Source organism: Diceros bicornis, chromosome 17 (assembly GCF_020826845.1).
Source record: "Diceros bicornis minor isolate mBicDic1 chromosome 17, mDicBic1.mat.cur, whole genome shotgun sequence".
NCBI lineage: Eukaryota > Metazoa > Chordata > Mammalia > Perissodactyla > Rhinocerotidae > Diceros > Diceros bicornis.
In genome coordinates, this window is record NC_080756.1 from 51,966,019 (window position 1) to 51,992,852 (window position 26,834).

At 41.1% G+C, this 26,834-nt stretch overlaps 2 protein-coding genes across 3 annotated transcripts; both read right to left on the reverse strand.

Annotated features, from left to right (window-relative positions):
* Nucleotides 1-79: 79 nt before the first annotated feature.
* Nucleotides 80-8,768, reverse strand: GABARAPL1 (GABA type A receptor associated protein like 1). Its single transcript, XM_058558813.1, has 4 exons — nt 8,489-8,768; nt 3,719-3,797; nt 2,331-2,449; nt 80-1,436 (listed from the first exon to the last, which is right to left on the reverse strand). The coding sequence occupies exons 1-4, from the start codon at nt 8,576-8,578 to the stop codon at nt 1,371-1,373; spliced, it is 354 nt and encodes a 117-aa protein (XP_058414796.1). The 5' UTR covers nt 8,579-8,768; the 3' UTR covers nt 80-1,370.
* A 7,896-nt stretch (nt 8,769-16,664) lies between these two features.
* TMEM52B (transmembrane protein 52B) lies at nt 16,665-25,545 on the reverse strand. Of its 2 annotated transcripts, XM_058558821.1 has the most exons (5): nt 25,492-25,545; nt 23,032-23,075; nt 21,281-21,319; nt 20,359-20,525; nt 16,665-19,396 (listed from the first exon to the last, which is right to left on the reverse strand). In XM_058558821.1, the coding sequence occupies exons 1-5, from the start codon at nt 25,543-25,545 to the stop codon at nt 19,203-19,205; spliced, it is 498 nt and encodes a 165-aa protein (XP_058414804.1). In that variant the 3' UTR covers nt 16,665-19,202. The 2 variants fall into 2 exon arrangements, with proteins under 2 accessions (XP_058414804.1, XP_058414805.1); XM_058558822.1 differs by lacking the exon at nt 21,281-21,319.
* Between the last annotated feature and the right edge of the window lie 1,289 nt (nt 25,546-26,834).

A 26,834-nucleotide genomic window follows, 5' to 3' on the forward strand; every position in this document is an offset into this window, starting at 1 on the left:
CAAAGTTTTCTGCTCAGAGAGTCCACATGCCATCTATTCTAACACATACTAAATAAAGGCAACATTTCTGAACTCACCGTGGGTTTTTAAGGTATGCAATTATTTTATTTCCTTGGCCTGACAGCATAAACTTCATTATACAAGAACCTGCAGCTGACAGAACTGACACACAGATTCCCCCACAGGAAAAACCCTTGTCATTAGCAGAGATGAACTGAAATGTCACGTCTGAGTGCAATTCCTGCTCCCCACCCCCGCCCACAGAATAACCCCTAAAGTGAAAATAATCCGAATCAACAGAATCCCCATGAGTTACTAAACATCATCCCCTCAAACTCTCCTAACTAGCAGCTGCAGTAAACGAAAACTAAAGGAGGGAAGCCGCTGGCCATCCTTTAGCATTTCTGTGCGTGTGAGGCTGAAGGGACAGCAGCAAGGGAGCAAGAATTCTGGATGAATGGAAGGTGTAGACAATCTACCTTACCTCACACTTGCCCCTTCTACACATAAGACATCTCTGTCCCTACACACGGAATGAAGTTTGGGGAATGCTGGAGGAGTGGTTTTAGCCTGTAATTGAAAATGGCTGAGGCTCATTAAAGTCTAAGGTAGGTGTGGGATAAGGGGCACCAGAGAGAGAGCAGGTTAGACAGAGATGCTCAATACTTTGTAATTCCAGTTTAATGCTATCGAAACTATCTTCATAATCAACATGTCCTTCACGCCTCACCCTTATTTTCCAATAGTAAGAGAGCTCCATCTAAATTTCTGTGTCTGAGGTCTACTGCCACCACTGGGGTGGTACTGTGATATCTGGGTGTGAGATTAGGATTGGGATGGAGGAGGTATGGAGATAGGAGATCAGGCATCACAATGTTTTAATTACAATGGATCTCTTTTGGTCCCCAGGAATGGTCCACTATCTACAGTCTAAAACATTCCCATCCCCTTTCCCTACCTGTCTTGTGCAAATGTCAAAAACAAAATCTCTGCCCAAACAGAAGGAGCAGGAAATTGCTGCTGGTCCACAATCATCTCCGGCCCCAACTTGCCTACCTCCTGAGTCTTCTATGAAATCACAAAAAATTAATTCGCAGCAATGCTGTGAAATACCATCATCCCCATTCCTCTAGCAAAGCCAATCCAACAGCTCTGTCCTGACATGCTTTCTCCCTGGGCTGAGGAAGCAGCAAAAAATATCAATTGAGCATGTGAAAATATGATGACGGTGTGTGCAGTGTAGTGTTTCCAGATGTCTTCACCTCTGTCTCCTCCACAGTGGGAGCCCTCCCTCTCTTTCCCCAAGTCCCACACACACCCCTCCCTCTACCCCCAAGTCCAGGTGCTCCCATCTGCTGGGCGTCCACCACTCACTTCCCATAGACACTCTCATCACTGTAGGCCACATACAGAAAATAGTCTTCCTCATGGTTGTCCTAGGGGAAGAGATAAGAGGACAGTTTAGAAAACATAATCACATTCATTATCTCTAGGATTCTGAGCCTCATGCAACCTTGTAAAGAGCTAGGAAAGGTACCACCAGACTCCACTGAAAAGAGGAACAAAGAATAGCAGTAGTGGTTAGAATTCAACTTTGAGTTCACAAATAAAAACCTTCATGGAGAACATCATACACATAGATATCGGATATAAACACGAGCAGGACATAGTCCTTACCCTTAAAAAGCTCATTCTAGCAAAGGGAACATAGATACAACAAAACACATGTACTGGAATATACACTAATAGGCAATATATGCTATGAAATAAAAATCAGCTTAGTGGTATTAGAAGTTTATGCAATTCACTAATGGGGCACAAGAAGGCAGCGTCTTGTTTGCAGTCTTTTAAGAAATAATACAGTTACAATCTTACGTGATACAGCATGATAAAGTCCTTTCCTATAGTTTTCTCAGATTCTGAGTTTACCAATTAAACCAAATAAAATCACATAAATTATTCTCTCCAGCTGAGTTTATCTGTTAAGACAAATGAATCAATTTAAAGATTTTGCCTTAATTTTAAATTTCATTTTATCTGGAACGTTTGCAATCAGGAACCATTTCCTGCTGTTTCAATAAAGACGATCCAATAGTAACACACTACAGCAAGGAGAGACTGAGAAGAGAATTCAAAAGCACTGACTCTAGTAGGCTGCTCAATCCCTAAAGGACAAATGGTATCTCATCGCCCAGAGCCTTACACTGCCGGGTGTAAGAGGATCCTGATAAACACGCCCGCCCCACTTCCCAGGTGTGTTATCAACATGCATGGGAACAAAAGCTCGAGAACACCCGAGTTCACGGTATTGTTGTCACTAGGACCATTACCTCATACAGCTGGCCCATGGTAGCGCTAGTGGGAGGGATAGTGTTGTTGACAAAGAAGAATAAGGCGTCCTCAGGTCTCAGGTGGATCCTCTTCCGGATTAAGAAGTAGAACTGGCCAACTGGATGAAGGAAGAAGGTTTAAGAAAAAGGCAAGAGAAGAAAACAAGGGACTAGAAAAAGGGTAAGACCCAGAAAAAAATTCTACTGCACCTGTTCCCTTTGAAGTACCAGCTTTACATGCATCTGAGCAAAGCCAAACACTGTCCTGCAGCTTTAGAAATAAAAAGTGCACTCGAAGAAGCCTGCATACTCCCTGACATGCCGCTGAGTTTATTCCTCAATCCTCCTCCTCTTTACTCAATCTCAGACCTAATGTTAGCATATCTACTCAAAGCCTAATGAGGACTTTGAGGGAATACTATTTGTCATTGTCTAAACCTGATTTGAAACAGACTTCCATGCCCACTGCCACTCTAAGGCAAATGAGTGATGGGAACAGGTCTACTGGACTCCAGTAATCTTTTTTTTTTGTGAGGAAGATCAGCCCTGAGCTAATATCCATGCCAATCCTCCTCTTTTCGCGGAGGACTGGCCCTGAGCTAACATCCGTGCTGATCTTCCCCCACTTTATGTGGGACGCTGCCACAGCATGGCCTGACAAGCAGTGCGTTGGTGCGTGCCCGGGATCTGAACCCGGGCCGCCAGCAGTGGAGCGCGCGCACTTAACCGCTACGCCACGGGGCCGGCCCCATGGACTCCAGTAATCTTAACACAGTCACTCATCCCAATGTTGGGGCAATGAGTGGGGTTCAACGCTTTATCTTTAGCTGAGCACAATGAAAGTTCTAGAAAGCTGACAGTCAAATCTAATAACTCTGGAGCAAACATATCCACAAAAGCTTTCTAGTGTTCCCTGGATGCAGTGATTATTCCATAAAGAATCAAGGTGAAGAATGAATATCCTTTGCAATTCAAAACAGCATCTACAAAATGTATTAACAAAAAACCGTAGCTTGAGGAGACAAGGTATTCAGCTGAGAATCTCTAAAATGTGATCCTCCCAACAAACTAGTTTGATTTTCCTTTTGGAATAAATTAATATCACAGTAACAAAGCTGAATTTTAAGTGGTTTAAATAATGGATTGTCTGATCTTTTCTTTCAATGTTTTGCACTCTGCTGTGTCTAAAACAAGGCACTATTATGGGAAAAGCTTAAGGGAACTGGTGATAGAGAAAAACGACTGTCACCATTTTTGAATCACCTAAAACTCTGGAAAAGCCCACTCACTGTCTCCAATTCTGCTTCCTCGCAATCTCACAATCTCATGCAGGAAGGAGTGGGAATGCTGTCATAGGCGGAAAGGTCAGGGGAAGGAAAGAACATTACCAGTGAGGTCAGAGGGCACTAGGTACTTCCTCTTGTCCAGATCAGGCACTCTGGCCTTAGGAGCCTTCTCCACGATCACCTGGGAGAAGAGGCAGAGAATGGGAATGAAAACCACAGAATCCAACCTAGTACTTTTCCTTCCACATCCTACACTTGCCCTATTTGAAGTGAATTTGTCTAGGCCCAATACAACTTTTTCATTTCTTATTCCTCATCCCTTACAAAATGTATGGGGAAACAGGCTTTCTGAATAAGGTTATAGTTTTATTATTGCAATAACAAGAGGATGGAGAGGACAGGTGATGAAAGTCAAGGGAACCTTGATTTCAAGTATTTTCAACTTACCTGTGAGGTATACTATAAGATATATACTCGCTGGTAGTAAATTAGAGCATTAAGAAGATTGCCTGAGTTTTTTCAAATGGTCCTGAGTACTCGTTAGTTTTATTCCTTCTTTTAAATGCCATTTATTAAAGGTACAGATAATGTGGTTTAAATTTTATACTCTAAAAATTCTTGAGAATGACTGCAAAAAAATATGTTCAAGACACTTTCAAGTGAAAAAATACATATTAAAACAGTTCTTATAGCATGATATTCTGAATATGATGTCAGTACAATAACTCATTCATCAATATTGATTATGTTAGGTTTGTAAGGGACTGTCAATGTCTACATTAAATATTTCTATAATACTTCAAGTTTTAGAAAGATATATTTCTGTAATGAAAAAATAAATGAAATGTAAAAATTAAAGACTTTTTATGCATGCATATTCACAATAGAAAATATTTTATAATTCTTTAAAATGTTAAATATTAATTTAAATATATTTAAATTTAAATTATATATTTAGTATTTATATTTTATATATCCTATAAATTATTAATATATAATTTAACTTAAATTACAAATATTTTAAATATATTGTAAAACTCAGGTTTAGATTTTTAGTTTAGAAAATATAATCATTCTAGATAGATATGGGAAGTATAGAAAAGTTAAAGTACAAATAAATACTGGACAAGTATCTCTAGTCACTGTGTTATCTTCAACAGGTCAGTTAACCTCTCTGAGCTCCAGCATTCCCATGAGTAAAAGGAAGATGATAACCTTCCAACACATCTTGTACAAAGTCGTGGTACTGATACGATGGACCTGAGTAATCCATAAAATTTTATGTGAAAATGCTTGGTAAATTATAAAGCACTAGCTAAACATAAGGATTGACTTAAAAGGGGTGCCTTGAAGCATTTAAATTAAATGAAAAAGATTAAAATAGTGACAAAAAACTTGTTTTGTGTTTACAGAGAAGAATCCTGCACCAGAAGACCAGAGGAACATGATCACACCTAAAATTTAAAAATAAAAACTGGAGTCAAGATAAGTGAATAAGAAATTAAAAAGAGGGCCCGGCCCCGTGGCTTAGCGGTTACGTGCGCGTGCTCCACTACTGGCGGCCCGGGTTCAGATCCCGGGCGCGCACCGACGCACCGCTTCTCCGGCCATGCTGAGGCCGCGTCCCACATACAGCAACTAGAAGGATGTGCAACTATGACATACAACTATCTACTGGGGCTTTGGGGGAAAAAAAGGAGGATTGGCAATAGATGTTAGCTCAGAGCCGGTCTTCCTCAGCAAAAAGAGGAGGATTAGCATGGATGTTAGCTCAGGGCTGATCTTCCTCACAAAAAAAAGAAATTAAAAACAAAAAGTAGGAAGAGCTTCAGGGAGAGACCAGTGAAGGCCAACAATGGGGATGGACAGGAGGGAGCAGGTTAATAAAATCAAAGGGCATGTAGCACCGGGTCTCTCAGGAACTCGCACACCTGGTAGCACCAGCTGTGACCAATAAGGATCAGTAAGAGACAGAAACCGCAAGAAGGGAGCAGAAAAGGAGAGCAATAAAGCAGACTGCAAATAAGACATCCAGAGGGGAGGGCGAGATATGGAAAGAAACTGGGGGTGGGGAGAATCATTAAGGCCTCAGTTTACCAAAAGATATTTAGGTTTCCAGAAATCCCAATTCTATTCCTCACTTACAGTGGGCTCTGGGCTAGATGCTTTGTCTCTTTGCTTCTCAGTTTTCCTCATCTGTGCAATGTGGCTCATATACCACAGAGCTGTTCACGAATCTTAAAAAATAGACAACCTGGGGCCGGCCCCGTGGCCTAGCCATTTAAGTGCACGCGCTCCACCACTGGCAGCCTGGGTTCAGATCTCGAGTGCGCACCGACGTACGGCTTGTCAGGCCATGCTGTGGCGGCGTCCCACATAAAGTGGAGGAAGATGGGCACAGATGTTAGCCAGGGCCAGTCTTCCTCAGCAAAAAGAGGACTGGCATGAAAGTTAGCTCAGGGCTAATCTTCCTCACCAAAAAAAAAAAATAATTAAAAAAAATAGACAATCTGTTCCCGACAGTTTCTTGCTATGTTGCAGGTTTTCAATACACTGTAGCTATTAAGAAAATTTCAAGATCCCATGAAACCCTCCTCTCTCAAGGCACAAGCACACCTATTCTTTGGATGGCAGCTAAGAGACAGTGTTGGGGCTAAGCTTGAGGATGTGAGCAGTCACGGTATGTGACTGCTTTAATAACACCAACAGTCCAGCTGGAAGGGGCTTTAGAAATCTTGTACTCTAACCCTCTTTCCTGTGAATAGGACGCCAGCACAGCAAGACTAAGGGTTCTGCCCAGAACTAGAACCAAATCTCAGAACTCAGAGGGCGGAGCTCCTCGTCCTATGTCACAACTAGAAAGGTGACCAGCTGAGCACCTAAGGAGCAGCTTACCACTGGTTAAAATCTAACTGAGGGAACCATGAGATCTGAGGGACGGTCAGACCAGCTTACAAATTATCAAAGAAGTAAAACATTTAACACCAATGAACAGAAAAAAAACGAGGGATTAGCTGACATACTGGTGAATGCATGTAAATGACTGAAATGGGAAGGGCTCAGTTTTGAGGAAATATATGGGAATTTTAACTAGATTTAGGAACTGGCAAAATTCAGAGTTTGTGGCTTAGGTCATAGTTCTGAAGAAACAGTCATTTCGCTGACTGGGTTACCTTTCTGGCATCATATCCTCTGAACGCTTGAGGGCAGCAAAAGTTTTATTTCTCCATTTCCCACACCTAACAGCGTGAGGCCCACAGCGCACACTTAACTGTTTAATAGAACTGGGTCAGAAATTGAGGAATGATATGACACGGAGGGTCCAAAAGGCAGTTGGAATCTGGCTCCACCACACGCCAGCCATGTGAAACCTGCAGGAAGTCACTTCATTGTTCTGTGCTTCAGATCCTTCTTCTGTACAATGGGATTATAATGGTGTGAGGAGTAAGTGAATGAAGAAAGAGCACTTAGTTTACCATGTATGTGACAGTATTCTATCAATAAAGGTTAATTGTCACTTTTAAATATTCTGATAAGAAAGTAGGACTGGTATATCACCAGACTTGAGGGACACTTTTAAAGCAGTTATCCAAGGCCCAGAGACCAGGAAAGCAATTTGTGAAAGATCCTCTACCGGGTAAAAGGGCTAGCTCCCCTTTTTAGCCAAAGACCCTTTGTTTGCAATTGCTGGGGAACGGAACAGCCCTAATGTCTCCTCCTCCTTATAGGAAAAGGTCTGCAAGGGGTTTCCACTGCTGGCCTAAGGCCCAAGTTGCTTCTGGTAGCTGTAGCACCGTGACAGGTAAGGATGGAGAAGTCCCAAGAATCTGGGGGTCAGTAAAGGACATCAGATAATCGCAATCCCTTTGCCTGTAATTTGCACGTAATATTTATCCTAACGTTCCCGCCTGAAGATAAATAGCACAAGCTTAAAGTGTCTGCTCTTCCATCTCCCAAATCCAACGGTTGTTGTTCATTACCACACTTAAATTTCCTGCCCTCCAATCCGGCTGTGTAGCGCACATTACAGAAAAACCAGTCAAGGGGCGGGTGGGACACGGGAAAAACGCCCGGATGCAGCAAGATTCCTTATTATCTCTTCTCTGTTCCTCCTCACAGCCTACACTAGTTTTAATTACATAAACCAGGGTGTAAAACGGAAGGAAAAAGGCCTCAGTCCTTCCCTATTGTATGTAGGTACAATCTGATCAGAATGAGAACGGGAGGAAGGCTGGCTGCCCCCACACATGCCCTGGAGCCAGGAATGATGAGGCAACCGGGCTGTGGCGCAGAGAACGTGACCTTGTTTTCTCCGCCAGGCGTGTCTCGTGACGAGCCCCCCCGCCGCCCACCTACCTGCCTAATCTTCATAGTATAAAAGAAAGGACCCACCTGCTTCCGAACCTTTCCCTCCCAACCCCAGTGCTACGAGGGCCAAAGTCAACTCGATTAAGGGAATACCACGTAAGGCAGAAATCGATAGGAGCAAACCCCATTGCGTCAGTTATTCCCACAATTTCCCTGTGATCTTAAAAGCAGCAAATCCAAGGTCCCAGCCTAATCATTCTGGCACAAAAGGGCCACATTTGGAGCACATCCCAACCTACATCGCTTCGGAATACTGCTGAGTCACTCAAGAGCAGGCTCCGCTCTAGAGATGCAGTCGGCTCTAAAGATGGGGACGGGCCCTGGGGATATGGGTTCTGAAAGGTCCGCAGTCAGAACGTCCATTCCACTGGCTCTCCGGGTAGCGAAGGGCGTTCAGGGTTAAGTAACTGAGGGACCACCCTTCTGCGCCTGAGGGCAGCCATCGCGACGCCCCCGGCCCCGCTAATCCTCTCCCCCACCCCCTCGGCACTCCATTACACTCACAGGGACCCTGTCCGGGTATTTCTTCCGGATCTTTTCTCCTTCCTTTTTCCGATATTCAAAGGGATGGTCCTCCTTATACTGGAACTTCATGATGGACCGCAGGGTTTCTAAGATCCCCGGACGGGGCCTGCCTCCCTCGCTGATGACGGCGTCTCTCCCGTCCTGCTTCCCTCCGCCGAACTTCAGTGTGTATCAGAATCGCTTCGGAAATGTCAGCTCCCTTCGCGACGCAGCCTGGCAGAGCTTTCAGAAGGGATCGCAGGTCCCCTGGTACGGAGGTAGGGGATGGCCAGGTAAAGAAATCCCCGCGGCTTTCCCGAGAGCTGGGAACACAAAAACAACGCGGCGCGTAGGCACTGTGACCTCACGGAGCTCCGCCCTTCAGCCCGCCCCCGGCGCTCCGGACCGCGCGGCGTGGGGGTGCGCAGACACGTCCTCCGTGTCAGTGCATTCTCTCTACGTAAAGGTTTCCTGAATAGAATCCATTGCGGACATGGAAATATTTTACTTCTTCTTTTATTGTGACTGTGACATTAAAGATGGTTTTAAAAGCAAAAAAGTATTTTTTTTCGAAAGATGTGTTTCCCTCTCCTTCGCTGTTTCTTGGTTGGGCCCAAAAACAAATACAGAGGGCGAAAATGCAGCTTTTTCCAGCTTGTTGGGATGTGGAGTCTGGGAAAAGAAGGGATAGGGGTCCTGGAATTCCTATGGCCAGTGCAGAAATACCCCTTGCTTGCATTTTGCCCTTTGTCCGTTCAATTTCACCCGCCCGGCACCTCAGGAGCTGTCTGTATCCGTGACCCCTCCCACCACGATGCTGGCGTCATTTTGTTTGGGTCCATGCGGCAATTTGCTCCTAGAGCAGCAACATAAACAGCATGACTCAGGAATTTGAAGAGATGTATAAGGTGAAGGGCATGAGGTGTAATCAAGGTACGGAGACGTGATGTCAGTCACGTATACGAAGGGCTTCACGCATGTTCAAATATAGAGATGATTCACTTGGTCTTGTTAACCCAGGAGTTGGGCCTGTCTTCTGGAAAGGGAAATAGCAAGCAATTCAGGTGATTAACTCAGTAGTTCTCTAACATCCTTTGTCTTCTGCAAAAATTTCCCCTGAGGATAGTACTACTGGTTAAGTGTCCCTAATGTGAATAAAAAGTGCCACCTGAAAGGCCTGCTTTGACCTGAACAAGTCCAGGGAGTTCTGAAAAATATACATTGGACAACGGCAACCGGACACCTATCATCTTTTATCAAGGTTTCAATGTCTCTGATTTAAAAAAAACAAACCCACACACAAAAAAACAAAGTTTCATTATTGAAACAAGGAAAATGAATTACGTAGTCCTACTTCTTGGTCTTAACTATTTTTCTCCACGGCATCTTTCAGCCCTTTTTGTGTATGAAAATCCAAGAAGTGTTTTATAATATGTTTATAATTTTTAGTCCTTATTTTCAAATCGAAAATAGTTTATTTAATTCCTTGTCAGTCATTTTAGCTTTGAATCAAATATAGCTAAATCTTTCAAAGGACTACTTTACAACGAGTTGAGAAAAGTAATTATGATGAAGATTAATATTTTGTTTTCTCCTCCAATGGACTGGAAACAATTGTAGCTAGTTAAAATGCTGATTTTAACTTTTATTTTAAAAATACTTAGGCACAGTGGCAATTTATATATGAAAAATCATTTGGATATGCAATATTGGTTAATCTTTTTTGGTCTTAAGGCCTTTCTAAATGCTAATACTTTATCTTAGAATACCCAATCTGTCAACTTCCAAAGTTTGCTCTCTACCTTTATTCTCAGCCTAACATTTAAAATATTATACAGAAGGGAATTTTATAAATTAATACAATCAGATAAAAATATTTCAAAATTCTTTTTTTAACCAAAGACAAAATACTATATTAAAAAGCTCACATTTCAGGAACTCGCATTCAGTGCTGACAGGGGTGGAAAATAGTACAGCCACTTTAGAAGACGGTTTGGTGGTTTCTTAGAAAACTAAACATACTCTTATGACATGATACAGAAATCATCCTCCTTAGTATTTACCCAAAGAAACTGAAAATTTCTGTCCACATAGAAACCTGCACGAGGATGTTTATAGCGGTTTTATTCATAATTGCCAAAACTTGGAAGCAATTAAGATGTCCTTCAGCAGGTGAATAGACCATAGACCCCCCCCCCATTAGAGGAATGTTAAAGAATTTGTGGACGTGTTTTGAAACCACCACTATTACTCAAACCCTTTCTTAATTAGTCTTTAATTTTGTTTGTATCATTTTTAGGAAAAAGAGAAAGAAAAAGTTCACTGATGCCAGAATAAATATAACAAAACCATATTTCATTGTGTGTTTTCTTAGCATCATTCAGTGGTCAGAGATTCTCTGTAGTCTTTGGGAAAATTTCAAATTCCTTAATAGAGAAATAGAGTACTTATGCTCTGGCTGCTATTTCTCTCTCTAGCCTCATATATAGAACATATATGTTCCAGGCATACTAAGTTACTTAATTTACTTCTTTCCCTTTCTTGCCCTTGGTTCTGGCCATTGGATATTCTCAAAGGCTCCTCCTATGAAAATATTACCTCCTATTTTTTTCTATCTAATTCCTATAAATCATTCATTGTTTAGTTCAGGTATCAGCTTCTCCAGGAAATCTTTCTGATTTCATTTTCCTGGGTCCTTCTGTATCCTCTGTGTGTAAGTAAACATAAGTGAGGCCATCTTTGTTATGCTAAATGACCCTTTCCTAGTTAAAACCCTTCTAGTGTGTGATTATTATAAATTACTACATGCTTTCATGATTTTCTGGCCCTGATCCTCTCCACATACCCCTGCTGAGGTACTCTGATACCTTTGTTCCTAACAGTCTTAACAAATTTTCCCAAGGAATAAGAAGGCTTCCAGGAAGAAGGAACACCTGTAGGATATTCATCATCACTGACAGAAGATAAGAACAATGAGGGACCCATGTCGAAGGCCGGCATCTCTAAACCCTGTCTTTACTGCCCATTTTCCCTATATAACTGCCTCAAGATTCTGTAAATCTTTAAGATGGCTTTATTTGAGACATTAGTCTCCCATCTTCTGATTATGCTGGCTAATCAAATAAAAGCTTCCTTTCTCAATCTCTAACTAGTTGTGATTAATTGGCTCAAATCACGGTGAGCAGAACAAGCCCGTTGCTTGGTAACAAGTGTGCTTCCAAAGCATTGTGTGCTTATCTTTGTCATTGCACTTATAATGATGTATTGTTTATTAGATTATATGATACCTATTAGTTCTCATTGTTTTTGGGGGAGAGATATACATGGTTTTGAAGGCAACTACTACTTCTGCACTGACATCACATAGTTTTTCTAGTGGGATCCACCCATCATAGACCCTCACTGCCTTGACCGTTTAGAAGGCCAAGTAACTTACACAAGACTAATCAGAATCTTTTCTTAGAATTTCCCACATATAAACTAAGGGAAGTAAGCCCCCTCTTTGGTGATGAAGTTTGGATGATATAAAATCAGAGGCTTATAGTAGTCATTGTTTTAGTCTCATGCAGTCCAAATTTGCAGTCCAAATGCACCAGTCCAAGATAAAGACAGGTAAAGAAGATGACACTCAGAGAGGCAAGATATATAGATATGTCTAGAGAGAGATATAAAGATAGAGTTGGAGGGAGTTCTAATGACATTTAAGTCCCTAGTTTCAGGTAGTCTCTCCCAATAGACTCTGTGCTATATGATGGCATATTACTTGTATTTTTGTCCTCAGTGCTTTGGATACAAAGTAAAGACTCAAAAAATGTGCAGTATGTCATAGTCAAAAGAGCAAAGGGTAGACTTCTGATTTAAAATGGCAGATTGAAGAAGATACATTTATCTTTGCTGTCTCCTGAAACTCCACCAAAACAACTGTGTCATGGGTTGAATTATGTCCCCCCAAAAGAGGTTGACGTATTATCCTGTATCTGTGAATGTGACTTTGGAAATAGGGTCTTTGCAGATGATCAAATTAAGATGAGGCCATTGGGGTAGACCTTAATCCAGTATGACTGGTGTCCTTCTGAAAAGGGGGAAATTTGGACACAGAGACAGACATGCATAAAGGAAAGGGGATGTGAAGACACAGGAAGAATGCCATCTGTAAGCCAAAGAATGCTAGAAGCTACCAGAAGCTAGGAGAGAGGAATGAAACATTCTCCCTCACAGCTCTCAAAAGAAACCAACCCTGCCTACACCTCGATTTTAGACATCTAGCCTCCAGAACTGAGAGACAATAAATTTCTGTTGTTTAAGCCATCCAATTTGTGGTACTTAGTTAAGGCAGCCAGTGATACTGTGATTTATAATAGGAAATATATATTTGGTCTGCTACCCCATTCCTGGCACAGAGCTCCTAAAACCCTTGGAATTTCCTAAGTGTTGAGAGGATAAAGGTGTCTTTTGCGATGCTAATGAGTGACTGTTGGAATGCATCTAGGTAACCTAAGGATGGGCGATAGTCACCAGAGGAACCACCCATGAGATTAGAGAGTTGAAACTTTCAGTCCCAAGCCCCCCAACCCCCTGTCCAGAAGAAAGGGGCTGGAAATTGAGTTCAATCACCAATGGCCAATGACCTAATCAATCACCCTTATGGAATGAATCGTCCATACAAACCCCAAAGGACAGGGTTCTGAGAGCTTCCAGGTTGGTGAAGATGTGGAGGGCTGGATGAGTGATGTGCTGGGAAAGGGCATGGAAGCGCCACACTCCTCCCCACATACCTTGCCCTATGCACCTCTTCCATGAGTAAAATATTTCTATGAGTTCTGTGAGTCACTAGCGCAAATTAATGAAACTGGAGGTTATATGATATTTTCCCTCTTCAAAACTTACAATGGCTTTCATAGAATGCAGGATTGAGATCAGACTGCTTAAGCTCACATGTAATGCCTTCCATAGAAAGATGCCAACCTATTGTCCCTGACTAACTGCCCCAAGTAACTTGAAGGAGGTTCCAAACGCACTTGACTGTTTTTCAAAGTTGTTTTTCAGTTACGTTGACAGATGCAATCACCAACTGCCCTGAACCAGTCCAAATCCCACCACAAAGAGCGAAGCTTTCGCAGACAGGCGGAGAAGTGTCCAAAAGTTACCTTTGCTTCATTTTGATGTTAAGATCTCTGCCTCAGGAGGAGCTTCAGCCTTATTAGCATAATGTGTGATGTATGTGAAAGCGTGTTTTCAAACTACGCCTCCGGGAGCTTATACCCACCTCTACATGTGATGATGAAACTTCCCTTTTGAATATTCATTCTCCATCCAAAATAAAAGGCCCCTGCTTTCCCTTGCTCTGCGGGGCCATGGCTTTGGAAGTGATTCCATGTGGTCTCCTTATTTGCTGCAAATAAATTGTTCTTTGTGTGACAACTACTTCTGGTGAAGGCTTTGATTTCAACTTGCCAAGAAGCGAACCCACTTTGGTTTGGTAATGCTTTGTTTCCAAATGCATTCCTATTATATCACTCTTGGAATTTTTAACATTCTTCATGATTCACATTCTCATTTTTTCTCTTTGCTCATAGACAGAAAATGCTCTTATACTGTATATTTGATGTTTAAAATTCTATCATCCTTTGGGTTTCAACTCAAACACTACCACTTTCCCAACCCCCTTTCCAAACTCCTAATTATGAGAAATTCTGAGGTGGGAAATGGTGCAATTCTGGCTTAACCAAGGTGGAAATGCCAGCAGAAGGACACTCGCTAACATTATTCAGAGACAGCATGTAAAATATTTTCCACAGTTGAACTCTCAATGTATCTTGGGCAATTAATTAATCACTGAAATTGTTTTCCCAGTCCAGCCTTAGCAAAGGAAGACTTCCCATCCTGGACTTTTTATTGCCTTCCAGCCCATCTGCTTACCCAAGGAAAAGAACACAAAACTTCCTGTTCCCAGAGTTTGCAATTTTTCTCCCCTGGCTCTTAAATTTGTTACATAAATCTCATTTTTGCTTTATTTCCGTCCTCTCATGTACAAGTAAACTCTTAATGTATCAATTAATCAGATCCTCTAATAAAGGTCTTATTACAGGCCACACCTATAAGGCCAACTCAACAGGATTCTATGTTGTAGTTCCCAACCTAGACCTGGACGAGAGGCAGGCCACTGAAAGGCATCCTGTACTGTTCTATTTACCTCCAAACCACAGAGAAAATCAGTCATCACAGCCCAGTCAATCTTCTCTCAGACCCATCTTCGCCTAGAAAGGAGAGCCTATATTGTCCTGGTATAAACTAATACATGCCCATGTTCCAGACCTCGCACAGATTAGGACATTTGTGCCACTGGAGTCATTTCCTCAGATGTAGATATTAACACTTCCGTTCAGATATTGATATCACACTAGACATGGCCCTGACTGCAGAAGTTTCAGTTTTGGTAAGTAAAAAGTTATAGAAAATGTGTTTTTTTGCCCAGTGTAATCACCCCAGGAAACCCAAAGTAAGCTATAGAGGATGGACAGTGCAGCTTCACTGCCAGGCTGCATGAGGTTTATACATATTTGTGTCTTTTGGGCTGAGAAAGAGGTGGTAGAGAATCTCCACTGCTTAAAACTAGAGGAAAGACCTAGAGAACAATGGTGTAAAAATCATATTTCCTAACCAGGTTGTTGTCTATTTTTTAAATTTGGGCACAGCTTAGAGTTCCATTGAAAAGAAGTAATTATCATCCATTTCATCAACACCCCCATATTCATTTTAAGACTCTCATAACTTTTAACTAGAATTTTTACAATATGCTCCTAGCTGGAATTAAGACTCGCCTTCTTCACACTTCAGCGAAGACCTCAAACTTTCATCAGAATATCCTTCTAAAATGTCGATTACATTATGGAACTCTCCTGCCAATAAAACATCAAATAACCCCTCATTATCTTTTGGTTCAGTGTCTGAATTACTTAGTACAAGTCTTAACAAAACAATGTGACACTTTTCTTCTTCAGCTCTTTGCTCCCCCTTCATTTTACCATACATAATTCATACTAAACTACTGTATACTAAAGGGAACGAGCTAGTAGAAAGTGAACAATTAAAAATTAAGCAAGAGGAAGAAGGAGGATGGCAAGGATGGAGAGTTGATTATGTCATTTATACCCATATATAGGGTTTATATGGGTATATAGCCTTTATCTTAGATCAACTTGGTTTATATTTCACCATCAAATGCATTTTCCCCATTTTAGAAATCACTGTCTTGAATTTCTCCCTAAATTTTGTCTTCCCCCTCCTAATAAACAAAATACTTTCTGTGCATTTGTTCAGGTCAATGATCTAGGAGTCATTTTTCACTCCTTTCCCTTACCCAAACCATCAGCAAGTCTTAATGATCCTATCCCCAACATATCTTTCAAATCCCTACGTTTATCTCTATTTCCACCTCTAATATCACCACATTAGTCCTATCCTCTTATCTACTCTTCTTCAATAGCCTCTCATCTGGTCTTCATGCTTTCATAATTGTCCTACTCCAGCCCATTCTCCTGTAGTATTGACTCATTGTCTTAAAATTCAAATTGCATCAAGTAACTTAGTGTTTAAAATCCTTCAATGACTTCTCAATGCATGTGAAATACAGTCTGGACTCCTTGCCCCCAAGGCCCTCTCTCCCTCTCAGACTCCATTGTCTGCAGCTCTCTCTTTAGCTCCCTGGGATCTGCTACTCTAATCTTTTTCAGTTCCTCAAATTTACCAAACCTTTCATCATCTTTGAAAATGCTCTTCCCTCATTCTGCCTTTCTCAAGGTTTCTTTGCACTTTTAATGTTTGCAATCATTTTATTTTTGCTTTTTCTTAAGTTCTGTGAGGACCAAGAGTCAGAGACCCTGTTAATCTTGCACACTTTTATACCCCAACAGCCTCTGGACCATTCTTGGCACATAATTTCCTAAATAATGCTTGTTGAACAAAGAAATCGTTGAATCAATGTAAGGCAAAGCACAATTAGAAGTATTTTATTGGGGACGAGGAAGGACATCTATTTCAATGAGACTAGAAGAAAGGAGGAAAGGGCGGGTTTGTAGCTTTGGGGTAGGAAGTTACCTGAAGGCTTTGATTTCCTCTCTGAACTAGGAGGACAAGTCCCTGCCTAGAATTGATGATAAGTGATGGGGTATGGGGTTTGAAGAGAGCCACTGAAATCTGAATAACTACTAAAAGAAATGGAAAAGTTACTCAAGAAAATCTAAAAGAAATGGTAAATAGTTCAGGTGTGTTGGAGACCATGCCATTGTAAGGACCTCAATCATCAGAGCTGAGATTTTCTGCAGCGCTGCTCAGCAATGTGGGCTTTGGGGAGAAATCAGTTAGCTTCATTGAACCAGTGTTTAAAGTTTGAAGGATAGGTGTGAGGAAAGTTAAAAGGGGTTAAAAAAATTGAGAGAAGGGTGAAAGTGATTGAGCTGATTGACAGATGTCTTAGGTTGAGTAGAGAAACAAGTGAAGCTAAATGAGCAGTAATAGCTTCTGACAAAATGGGAGGGTTACAGGAGAGGACTCCATGTGGCTGGGAGAAGGGCAAAGGGGACAAGATGGGTGTGGCAGAGAAATCTCTTTAGAATAAGAGACTTATAGGCAGTATTTCTTCCAAAATCTTTTTATACCTGATGACATTTTAACTTCTTCAAGACTGTGGTATCTTTAGGGATGAAAGAGCCTAGAATATTTTATGGAATGCGTGATAATGAAGTGATTCATTTGACAGTGGCAAAACAAGGCCACCTCAGGTGCTATTATTAACCATTCATGCATTTCAACAATTTCCAGAGGAAATTTGCTATATGATTCAGGATAAATTCAGATCATCAGCAGGTTATACTCACTTAGAACATTTTCCCTCTGGCTGGGCTGAGTGAGCTCTCCAAGAATGTATTTTTTTCCCCAAGGGAGACCAGCCCTAGCTACCATCCAATGCCAATCCTCCTCTTTTTTTTTTTTTCCTGAGGAAGATTGGCCCTGGGCTAATATCCGTACCCATCTTCCTCTACTTTATATGGGACACCGCTGCAGCATAGCTTGACAAGCAGTCCATCAGTGTGCTCCTGGGATACGAACCTGTGAACCCCGGGCCGCCGAAGCAGAGCATGCCCACTTAACCACTGCGCCACCGGGCGGGCCTCTCCAAGAATGTATTTAATGAGGTGCTGCACTCATCAGCCATTTCCAGGCTCTGTAATGCCTGCCTGAGTACTGGAGCTAATTCTCTAATAAAGGAGTTTTCTCAAATATTCCTTACCTCTACACAGAACATTAAGAGGAATCACATATCTTTAGTTGTTTACCTCAGTTAACAAATATTTATTGATGAAATAAAGCTACTTCAGGTGTGACTTCACAATAACAGCAGGCTGGCTGGCAAAAGGACAAAGTTGAACATAATTCTCAGCAGAATCATAGCAGGGCAGGTGAAAATTTGATCTCGATATCAAGAGTAACACACACACAGAATACTTTACAAATCTTGTCATGTATATCTAGCTTATTTGATCCTCACAACAATCCTTGGAGGTGTTATTATCGCCTATTTTATAGATGAGAAAACTGTGCTTTAAAGATTCAGTGACTTATCTAAGGTCACTGGTGAGTAGTTTTTCCCCAATTACACTTCACGTCCTCAATTCTCCAATAACAATAAATTTTAGAGATACTATGTTATGTGGGCAGCTTAGCACTACACAGCACAATGGTGCCATGGGAAGGATCCCACCCATGCTTAGTTCATTTAGAGCTCCAAGAATTGGAGAGGTGTGCAGAAAGACTTCAATAGGAGAATGCATTTTCTATCATGGCTCCACTAGGTGGCAGTAAAGGCCACCTCTAGAGACTAGCGTGTGTCAGACGCTTGGCTTTAAGAGGTCAAAGCGGGAAGGAGGAAGGAAGCGAAGCAACGCTATTCTTTTAGAGTTAGAAAGGGTGCATGTGTGCGTCTGTGTGCGAGTGTGTTTGCAGGGCAGAAGAACTGAAAAATTCATAGAACTGTTCCTGCACTCTATACAGTTTCTCATACTGCTGGTGGTGGGTAGGACCAGAGTACAAGAAAGACCTTGATATGTAGCACTTCAATATTATACTATGTTCTCTTAGCCCGAACCTGCAATCCCACCCCTGGATGGTTGTCTAGTTAGTATTTACATGATGTCTAAAACTATCATTGTCATTCAGTATAAAAGTGAGTGTTCTCTCAAGTGCAAAGATGTATGAATTTGGTGTATTAATGTCTATGGCTGTGCCTACACTCTTGTCTTTCTCCACAAGTGTGTTGCAATTTATTAGCTGGTAGAGAAAAAAGCACCTTGCAGTATCATGTGGTTAAAGGAATTCAATAGGTGAAGGAACCCAAGATACCTTTGATGCTTTCCTGTTCAGTAGTAATCAGCATTGCTAAAGGTTAGTTGCAAATGTTGGCCATTGAATGAGAGTTCTTCACTAGAGCATTCCATCTCAGAAAATACATGTATCTAGAAATGAAGAGTTGGAATTCATCTTTTCTACAGAATGATGTTTAGATGCCACCCTAAACCTTCTGAAAGTTAGAAAAAAATGTTCCATTTGTCTGTGAATCTCTACCGACTCTGGGGATACCCCCACCCCACTTATACAACCAGAGTTCTCATCAATTTGAAGAGTGTTCTATTCAAGGAAACTCCTCCGTTGGAGGCAGTTACTTTTCTTCCGGCACTGGGGATAAATCAGGAGCTTTCTGCCCGCACCTTGCAACCGTGAAGCGACTCATGCGAAGAGCTTCTTCGTACCCCGGGAGGGTGTCCACAGAGGAGGGCAGATGGCCCAGCGAGCTGTGAGAGTGAGCCACTGCCAGGATTCTTCGAGCCGCGGGGCCGAACGCTGACTGCAGGGCTGGTAAGGAAAGGAGTAGAGTGAGAGGGAATGTGACCTCCTCAGAAACCAGAGTTACAACACACTTCATTTCCCTTCATTTTTAATGTGTCCAAACTCATTGTTACTTTCTGTCACAAACGTTATGAAAATCCTGTGAAGCTTGTTTCGAAATCATCTTTACTTTGCTAGAAGATCCTGTTTTCTCTGATATCCTCGAATAATCTAAATTGTGTTCCCATTTCTCACAACCCTGTCCTTCTCCCTTTGCAGACTTGGAACGTGTTACACCAACCCACTGACACTGCAGACTCCTTAGGAATATTTATTTCTACCTTATTTACCTTTTCTCTATAATGACAATGAGAAAAGGGAGGCCAGAAAGGTGAACAACAATACGTTACATTGTTCTCTTTTCTAAATAAATATCACAGTGCTTTTCCGCCAGCTGTTCTGCCTGCTAATTTACTCTCCAGTTTTAGGAAAGAATATAATATAAAGAAGAGAAAGAAAAAAATAGAGGAAAGTGTCCTATGATTACGGAGGGGATGTTGGGGTTAGCATTTACTGTATCAAGACTTGAAGGATAAAGAACTGAAAGTACACACAACTAATTTCTCTGAAGATATAAAATAGTATAGATAATAGAAAATGTAGGTTTTTACAAAATCCAAGACATTTTTGAAGAAGGAATATACACAGAGATCAAGATATTTTTATCAAAATAACTATTTGTGAACTGGGTACTTCTTCCTATAAAACATTTCCACTATTGTCTCCAAAACTTCACTTCTATTTTAACTCTGTCACCAGTCAGACCAATATTTGAGAAGACAGTATCACTGAGGGCCCAGGTCACTGCACCATGAGGCTTCTGAGTTTCAGAATCTTTAATACTATTCAATCAATGTTCTTATACAGTTGTACCATCCTAATCGTTTAAACATGGGCTCGCCTCCCATATTATAAGCCAGCGTACTCACAAGTGATTGTGTTCTGGAGAGTGCTGTCATGATCAAAAGCGATGACCGTCACTTCACAGGGTGGCTGGCCCTCGTCTTCCCTATTCTGCTGGCGACTCAGGCAGCAGCGGAAGCACACAGAAGTCAGGCCACACAGCAGGAGCAGTGCGCCAATCACTACCAGCAACCTGCAAGGAGCCCACAGGGCAGTGAGAGCTCTGTGATCTGGTGTGTTTCCCAACCTGGGCATAATCAGTCTTCAGTGTCTCCCTTTTGATTCTTGTTTGACTATTGTATAGAATGGTTATAAGATTTTAATTCCAAGGCTTTTACTTCACGTAAATACTTCCTTATTTTGTCAGCAAGACTAAGTCAGTTCACCAGAGCAATTAATAGGAGATTTTATGTGGTTTGGAGGGGCTGCTTTTTATTTTACTGAAGTAATTTCCTCTATGTGGATATTTCTAGAGCTGACCCTCAGCAAGTACACAATAATCTGTGATGTTGGCGGAGGAGATGGTATTGAAATAGGAAATCCTGGCATATTATTACATAGGTTAGTGATGAAGTAAAGAAACTTTACTCCATGAGATGCAAGGTAAGTAGGCTGTCTGTCTCATACGTTTTTTCCTGCTGTCAATATATCAAAAAGCTAAAAAAATAATAATACCCCTGAGAAAAATAAAGTCCCTTTTTTGTTTGTTTGTTTTTTTTGCTGAGGAAGACCAACCCTGGGCTAACAGCCATGCCCGTCTTCCTCCACTTTATATGGGACGCCGCCACAGCATGGCCTGACAAGCAGTGCGACAGTGCGCGCCCGGGATCCGAACTGGCGAACCCTGGGCCACCCCAGCGGAGCAGGCACACTTAACCACTTGCGCCACCTGGCCGGCCTCTAAAGTCCCTTTTAAATGTCCTTCTGGGTATTATAGCTGAAACTTACCATATATACCAGAGATGTACCCAATCTGTGGTCAGGCAACTATGGAGAAAGAACAAAGTTTTTGCAATAACCATATAATCAATGCCTGTTGTAATTCCAGAATCAGAAATGTGAGTTATAATATGATACCTTGTTATAATAAAAGCATCACAGGTTATAATAACTTCAATGTAACCAGCTGAATCTATTGTGAAATGGGATGACAAATAAAGTTTATACTATAGATGACATTGTATAAAACATTTTGTAAATCATTATAAGACAGACTAAAGTAGCGATCATGAAAACAGTGTTAATAGAAAATGTAACCATGACCATTGTAAACAGTTATGATGGCAATTACCAAGAAAGAACTTGCAATGCAAGTTTACAAAGAGTGAGTTTGAAAATGGATGTGAAAGTTAAGGTTTGTATATATTTAAGGTCAATAAAGTTTAAACGTAAAGGAAATTTCAGTTATAAGCATGAAAGCAATACAACGAAGTTTGTAATTTATGTTTTGCAAGTTGTTGCAAAAAGGGCCACCATAAAGCCATAAAAACTCCCACCATAAAAAGACCCCTAAATTTTCACATCCAGGATCAAAACTGATATGCATATCCACTGAAGCTAAATAAGAAGGGGGAAAAATGGGGAAACCAACTTCATCCTGATGAAAGCTAATTGAATATTCTGAATTAACTAGGGCGATTATAAATTTTCTCTATGGAAATTAAAAAAATATGTATTGCGTGGGAGAAGGAGGGTAGGATAAGCTCAGGAGTGGGAAGGGGAGGAGAAGGAAAATATTTGTTTATCTTTGAAGATAAGTAAATTTAATAACACTTTCTGATATACCAGTCTCTTGAAATGTATTGAAATCTGTTCTATATCCTCTCTTTGGTTACACAGTTAGAGAACACACAGTTTGGTTTTTCACTGAACAGTGTCTCCTCCAGGATTTCTCACATTCCCCACTTGTTCAAAGCCCCTTCTAGTTGTACAACTTTACAATTCTGATTCTATTAAAAATGACTCTTCCTATGGTGGTAGGTGTCTAAAACCTCACACAGCATGTGATAAGTAACCAAGGCCATCACCATTTCCTCTGAGTTTAAGACTAGGCTGTTGGGAAACCCTTCCCATAGCTAAATATATGTTTTCCTTCAGCCTGAGCAAATGTTTTATTCAAACTGTCTCTGCTTTTTTTAATAGTTTACCTCCAAGCGGAATGAATCTCTTCCCTTTTTATCTTATGTCCTCTGTGTCTACGTAAGACCTAATTATGACAGGTTTAGATTAAGGAATAACTACCTCAAAGTACTAGGTAAATGAAATCTGCAATAAATATTAACTCACCCTAAGAAATAGAAAATGCTTTTCAGATCTGAAGTGATAACACTACTTTGAAAATTACCCAAGTATATCTGCCTATGACTAAATATTGAACCCAGTCTGTCTGGATGAGTCACTGAGAAGCATGGGTGAGAAAGTCTTTTGCAAATTTCTATGACTGTATAGGTTGAGATGAAGTCTGCTTTGAAGACTAGCTTTGGAAAAAACACTGTCAGCAGTGTTGTTTTGAATACTTATAATGACATGTAAACACGTCTTCATTTTTGGGTAATGTGTCTGTGAGATGAGTGGGTTAATACCCATTTAAGTAGAAATAAGGGAAGTCTCAGATATCTAATGACATCTTGACCCTATTTGGGGTATTGATGTTTTTGTCTGTTTCTTCTTCCTCCCAGCCTGAACTCTTACATACTTACTGTTCAGAATTGACACAGTTCTCCTCACATCTTGCCCAAGGAAGCTGTAGGAGGAAGAATAGTCTCAGACAGGGAAATCACCCCAACTGCTCTGCTCAGCAGCCTGTACATCATCCCTTGTGACTGTGCTCTGTTAGATCAGTAGGTGAGAGCAGGGTAAACATGAGGACACGGTCACAGGGCCAGCCATATTGAGGACTGTTTGTTTTCATCTCTCCCATGCCTATTCGTTATTGTATCTGAAGTGGGAGAACCTAGAAGAGCAAATATCTAATTTGTTGTTTTCTTTTTCCTTCCTTCCTTCCTTCCTTCCTTCCTTCCTTCCTTCCTTCCTTCCTTCCTTCCTTCCTTCCTTCCTTCCTTCCTTTTTCTTTCTCTCTCTCTCCCTCCCTCCTTCCCTCCCTTCCTTCCTTCCTTTTTTTTGTTTTTTTTGGTGGTAGGTGAGCATCACTGCCTTTTTGAATGGGAGGCAGTGTTTATATCAATTTGTTTGTTCTAGAAATTTCCTGATCTGTCCCTCAGGATATTCTTATTGTCTTCCTAATTCTTTCCCAGTTGCAGATTGAATTCTACCCCAATGCTCTTTTTCATTCCCTCAGTACATTAACTCACCATACATGAGAAGAAGGGAGGAAAGAGAAAAGGAGGGAGGAAAAACTTACTTATTGAATAGCTACTTTATGCCAGTCAGACTGCTAAGAATTTTTAATATTTCATTACATTTTATCACACAAATAACCATTTAGGTGGTATATTTAACCTTATTTTGAAAGGTTAAGAGACTAAGGCATAGGGGTTTAAGTAACATGGCCAATTGCACATACTTATTGATGAAGCCAGAATTCAAATCAAATTCTGTCATTTATATGTGGTGAATGAATTGATAGAATCAGAGACAAATCTGCTCTAACAACTCCTTGACATTTCTATCAAGCCCCTTCTACTCCTAGTAAACAAAGTTCCCATTCCTTCTACCTTATATTTCAGTTGACTTTCACCTTCAAAAACCTCTCTAGGTAAACTTTTGTTCTAGAAACTGTTTTTCTCTTCCAATAACTTGATTGACTTGATATTTCAGGAAATCAACAACAAAGGCCACAAAGGTCCTCTAAAAAGGGACAGAGATTTGTACTTATTAGGAGTTTATGGGGGGGGGATACATATTCATGATGTATCAGATGAAAAGGATTTGTAAAAGGACTAACAGCTGTCATCTCAGATAACATTAGAGAAACTCCTGGTTTTGTTTTAATTTAAAATAGTTGACCACTAAGGATGACAAAGTGTGTTTCCTCAACCCAGGCCCAGTATTTTGTTTCACTTTTTTGACTAAAGGTAAGAAAACCCTTAAAGTGCTCAGCAGATAAAATACCTCTTTTCAGACCTGTTGCCAAAAGAGAAGAGAAAGGAAGAGAAGGGCAAAGAAGAGAAGAGGAAGCAAAAAGAAAAAGAAAAAAAGAAATGGATTTTCAGGCATTAATTTAATTGGCATATAGGAAGCAAAATAGACAGCCCCCTCCCTGCCAGGGGCTGTACAGGAATCTGATACTAGCCAGTTCCTTCATTTTCTCTCCTTCTTAATAGATTTCATAGCCATATAAACTTCCCCTTGACAATTGTCCAGAACCCCTTACTCCAATGACCCCTTTCTCAGCTAATGAATTACTCAGGGGCTTCCAATTTGTAGTGGGGAGAAAATAAAGGTCCAAAGTATTTTTAAAGAGTTTTCTGTCTCAACTTATTTCTTTTTTATTTATTTTTATTTATTTGTTTTTTTGTGAGGAAGATCAGCCCTGAACTAACATCCATGCTAATCCTCCTCTTTTTGCTGAGGAAGACCAGCTCCGAGCTAACATCTATTGCTAGTACTCCTTTTTTCCCCAAAGCCCCAGAAGATAGTTGTATGTCATAGTTGCACATCCTTCTAGTTGCTGTATGTGGGACGCGGCCTCAGCATGGCCGGAGAAGTGGTGCGTCGGTGTTCACCCAGGATCCGAACCCGGGCTGCCAGCAGTGGAGTGCGTGTACTTAACTGCTAAGCCACGAGGCCTGCCCATATCTCAACTTATTTCTGATCCAGAAGCACCTAAACTGCTAGAACTGATTTAAGGCTGATTTTGGAAACTCAGTTTAGGGGAATTATGTAGTTAGTTTTGATAATTTACTTGGGAATTTGAGGGATGGGTGATAAGATGCTAAAAGAGAGAAATATACATAAGTGGCACTTCTAAATTGCTGTAGCTATCTTAGTTGTATCTTTTCACTGATGTTGTCATTAGTCATAAATGCACAATGTAACCCTGTAATATTAAGGAAACATTCTAGTTACTCTTTTCCACTAGCCCTTTGGTTCTATATATGTCTTTTCCCCTCATTCATTTCCCCCCAGATTCTTCTGAGAGTTGATTTATCTGAGAAACAAACAAACAAAGGCCTGATTCCTGTGTTTTCACAACTCACCTGGATGAAATACACCAGGGCAGAGGCTGACACGGCATGGACTCGCACTCCCATCAGGCTGAACTCTTACTTCTCCAGGATCAAGCACTGAATGATCATTGCCTCCTTTCCATTCTTTGTGCCATGTCTGACTTCTTGACCTAGAGGACTTAAAGAGAAAAACTTTTCTCAGCAATAAATCAGTTTTTCCTTCTCTTTCTCTTTCTCTCTCTCCTCTTACTCCCTTGAGCTTTTATTTTCTGTGGTCTTTTTCTCCCCTTTCACCCTAGCTTTCTTCTCTATTTCTATTTCTTTTCTTAAGGTCTCCACTTTGCTTCCCTTTGCCTTCTTTTCTTTTAGTCCTTTCTTTATGTCTTTAGCTTTCTTCCACTGCCGCCAAAAGGAAGCCATTCAGGGAGGACACATTAATCCTGTGAATTAGGTATTTTTCTAGGCAGTGCTGAGAAACTGGACTTTTGAGAGGATCAAAGGCACATTGCTGGTGACCAAATAAGTTCTCTTCTCCATCAGAAAAGGAGTAATATTCTTGGTCCTTCTCTGCAGCGCTCCAGGTGACTGCTGAAGGTTGAAAGGCACCCTGACAATCTCCATTCACTCCCCTCTCCGTGTGATTAGCCCTCCTCTCTTGCTCTTTGAAATCCTCCCCTCCACTGTGTTGATAATCAACTCTCCTGGTTCCGGGTCATTTGTTTTATTCCTAACCATTGAAGTAGACTGAGAGGTTGCCAAGTGAACTGGAAAGCCATCCCACCTTTGGAAAAAGCAGGTTTGGAGATTAGAATTTCTGGGTGCTGTCTGCGAAATCCCTCTGACTTCAATTATCATTGAAACAGATAAGTCAGACAGACAGACATGTTTTTTTAAACTGGGTTCCAAGATCTACAGCTTGCTCTCTCTCTCTCTCTCTCACAAATAAAATCTAAGGTCATAGTAAAAATAAGCACACATGGAAAGGACATAGAATGTTTGTAAAGAAACATATCTACAGGAACAAATGAATACTGTATAAATCATTTATGCTTAAGTTGGTAATCTTTGCTTAATATGGACTATTTCAAAAAATTTTTTAGAAATACAAGAATTTCATAAGAATCTTAGACATTAGTTTACAGGGATATATCTATTGCATAAGAATTGAATAAAACCACTTTTCACATCTTTTCTAAAAGTCTAATTGTTTTGAGTGATTGTTGAGGGGAGACCGTTGTGGGGGGGTTGATTCTAAGAGCCCTCAGGGGCCGGCCCGGTGGCTTAGCGGTTAAGTGCTCGCGTTCCGCTACTGGCGGCCCGGGTTCGGATCCCGGGCGCGCACCGCCTCACCGCTTCTCCGGCCATGGTGAGGC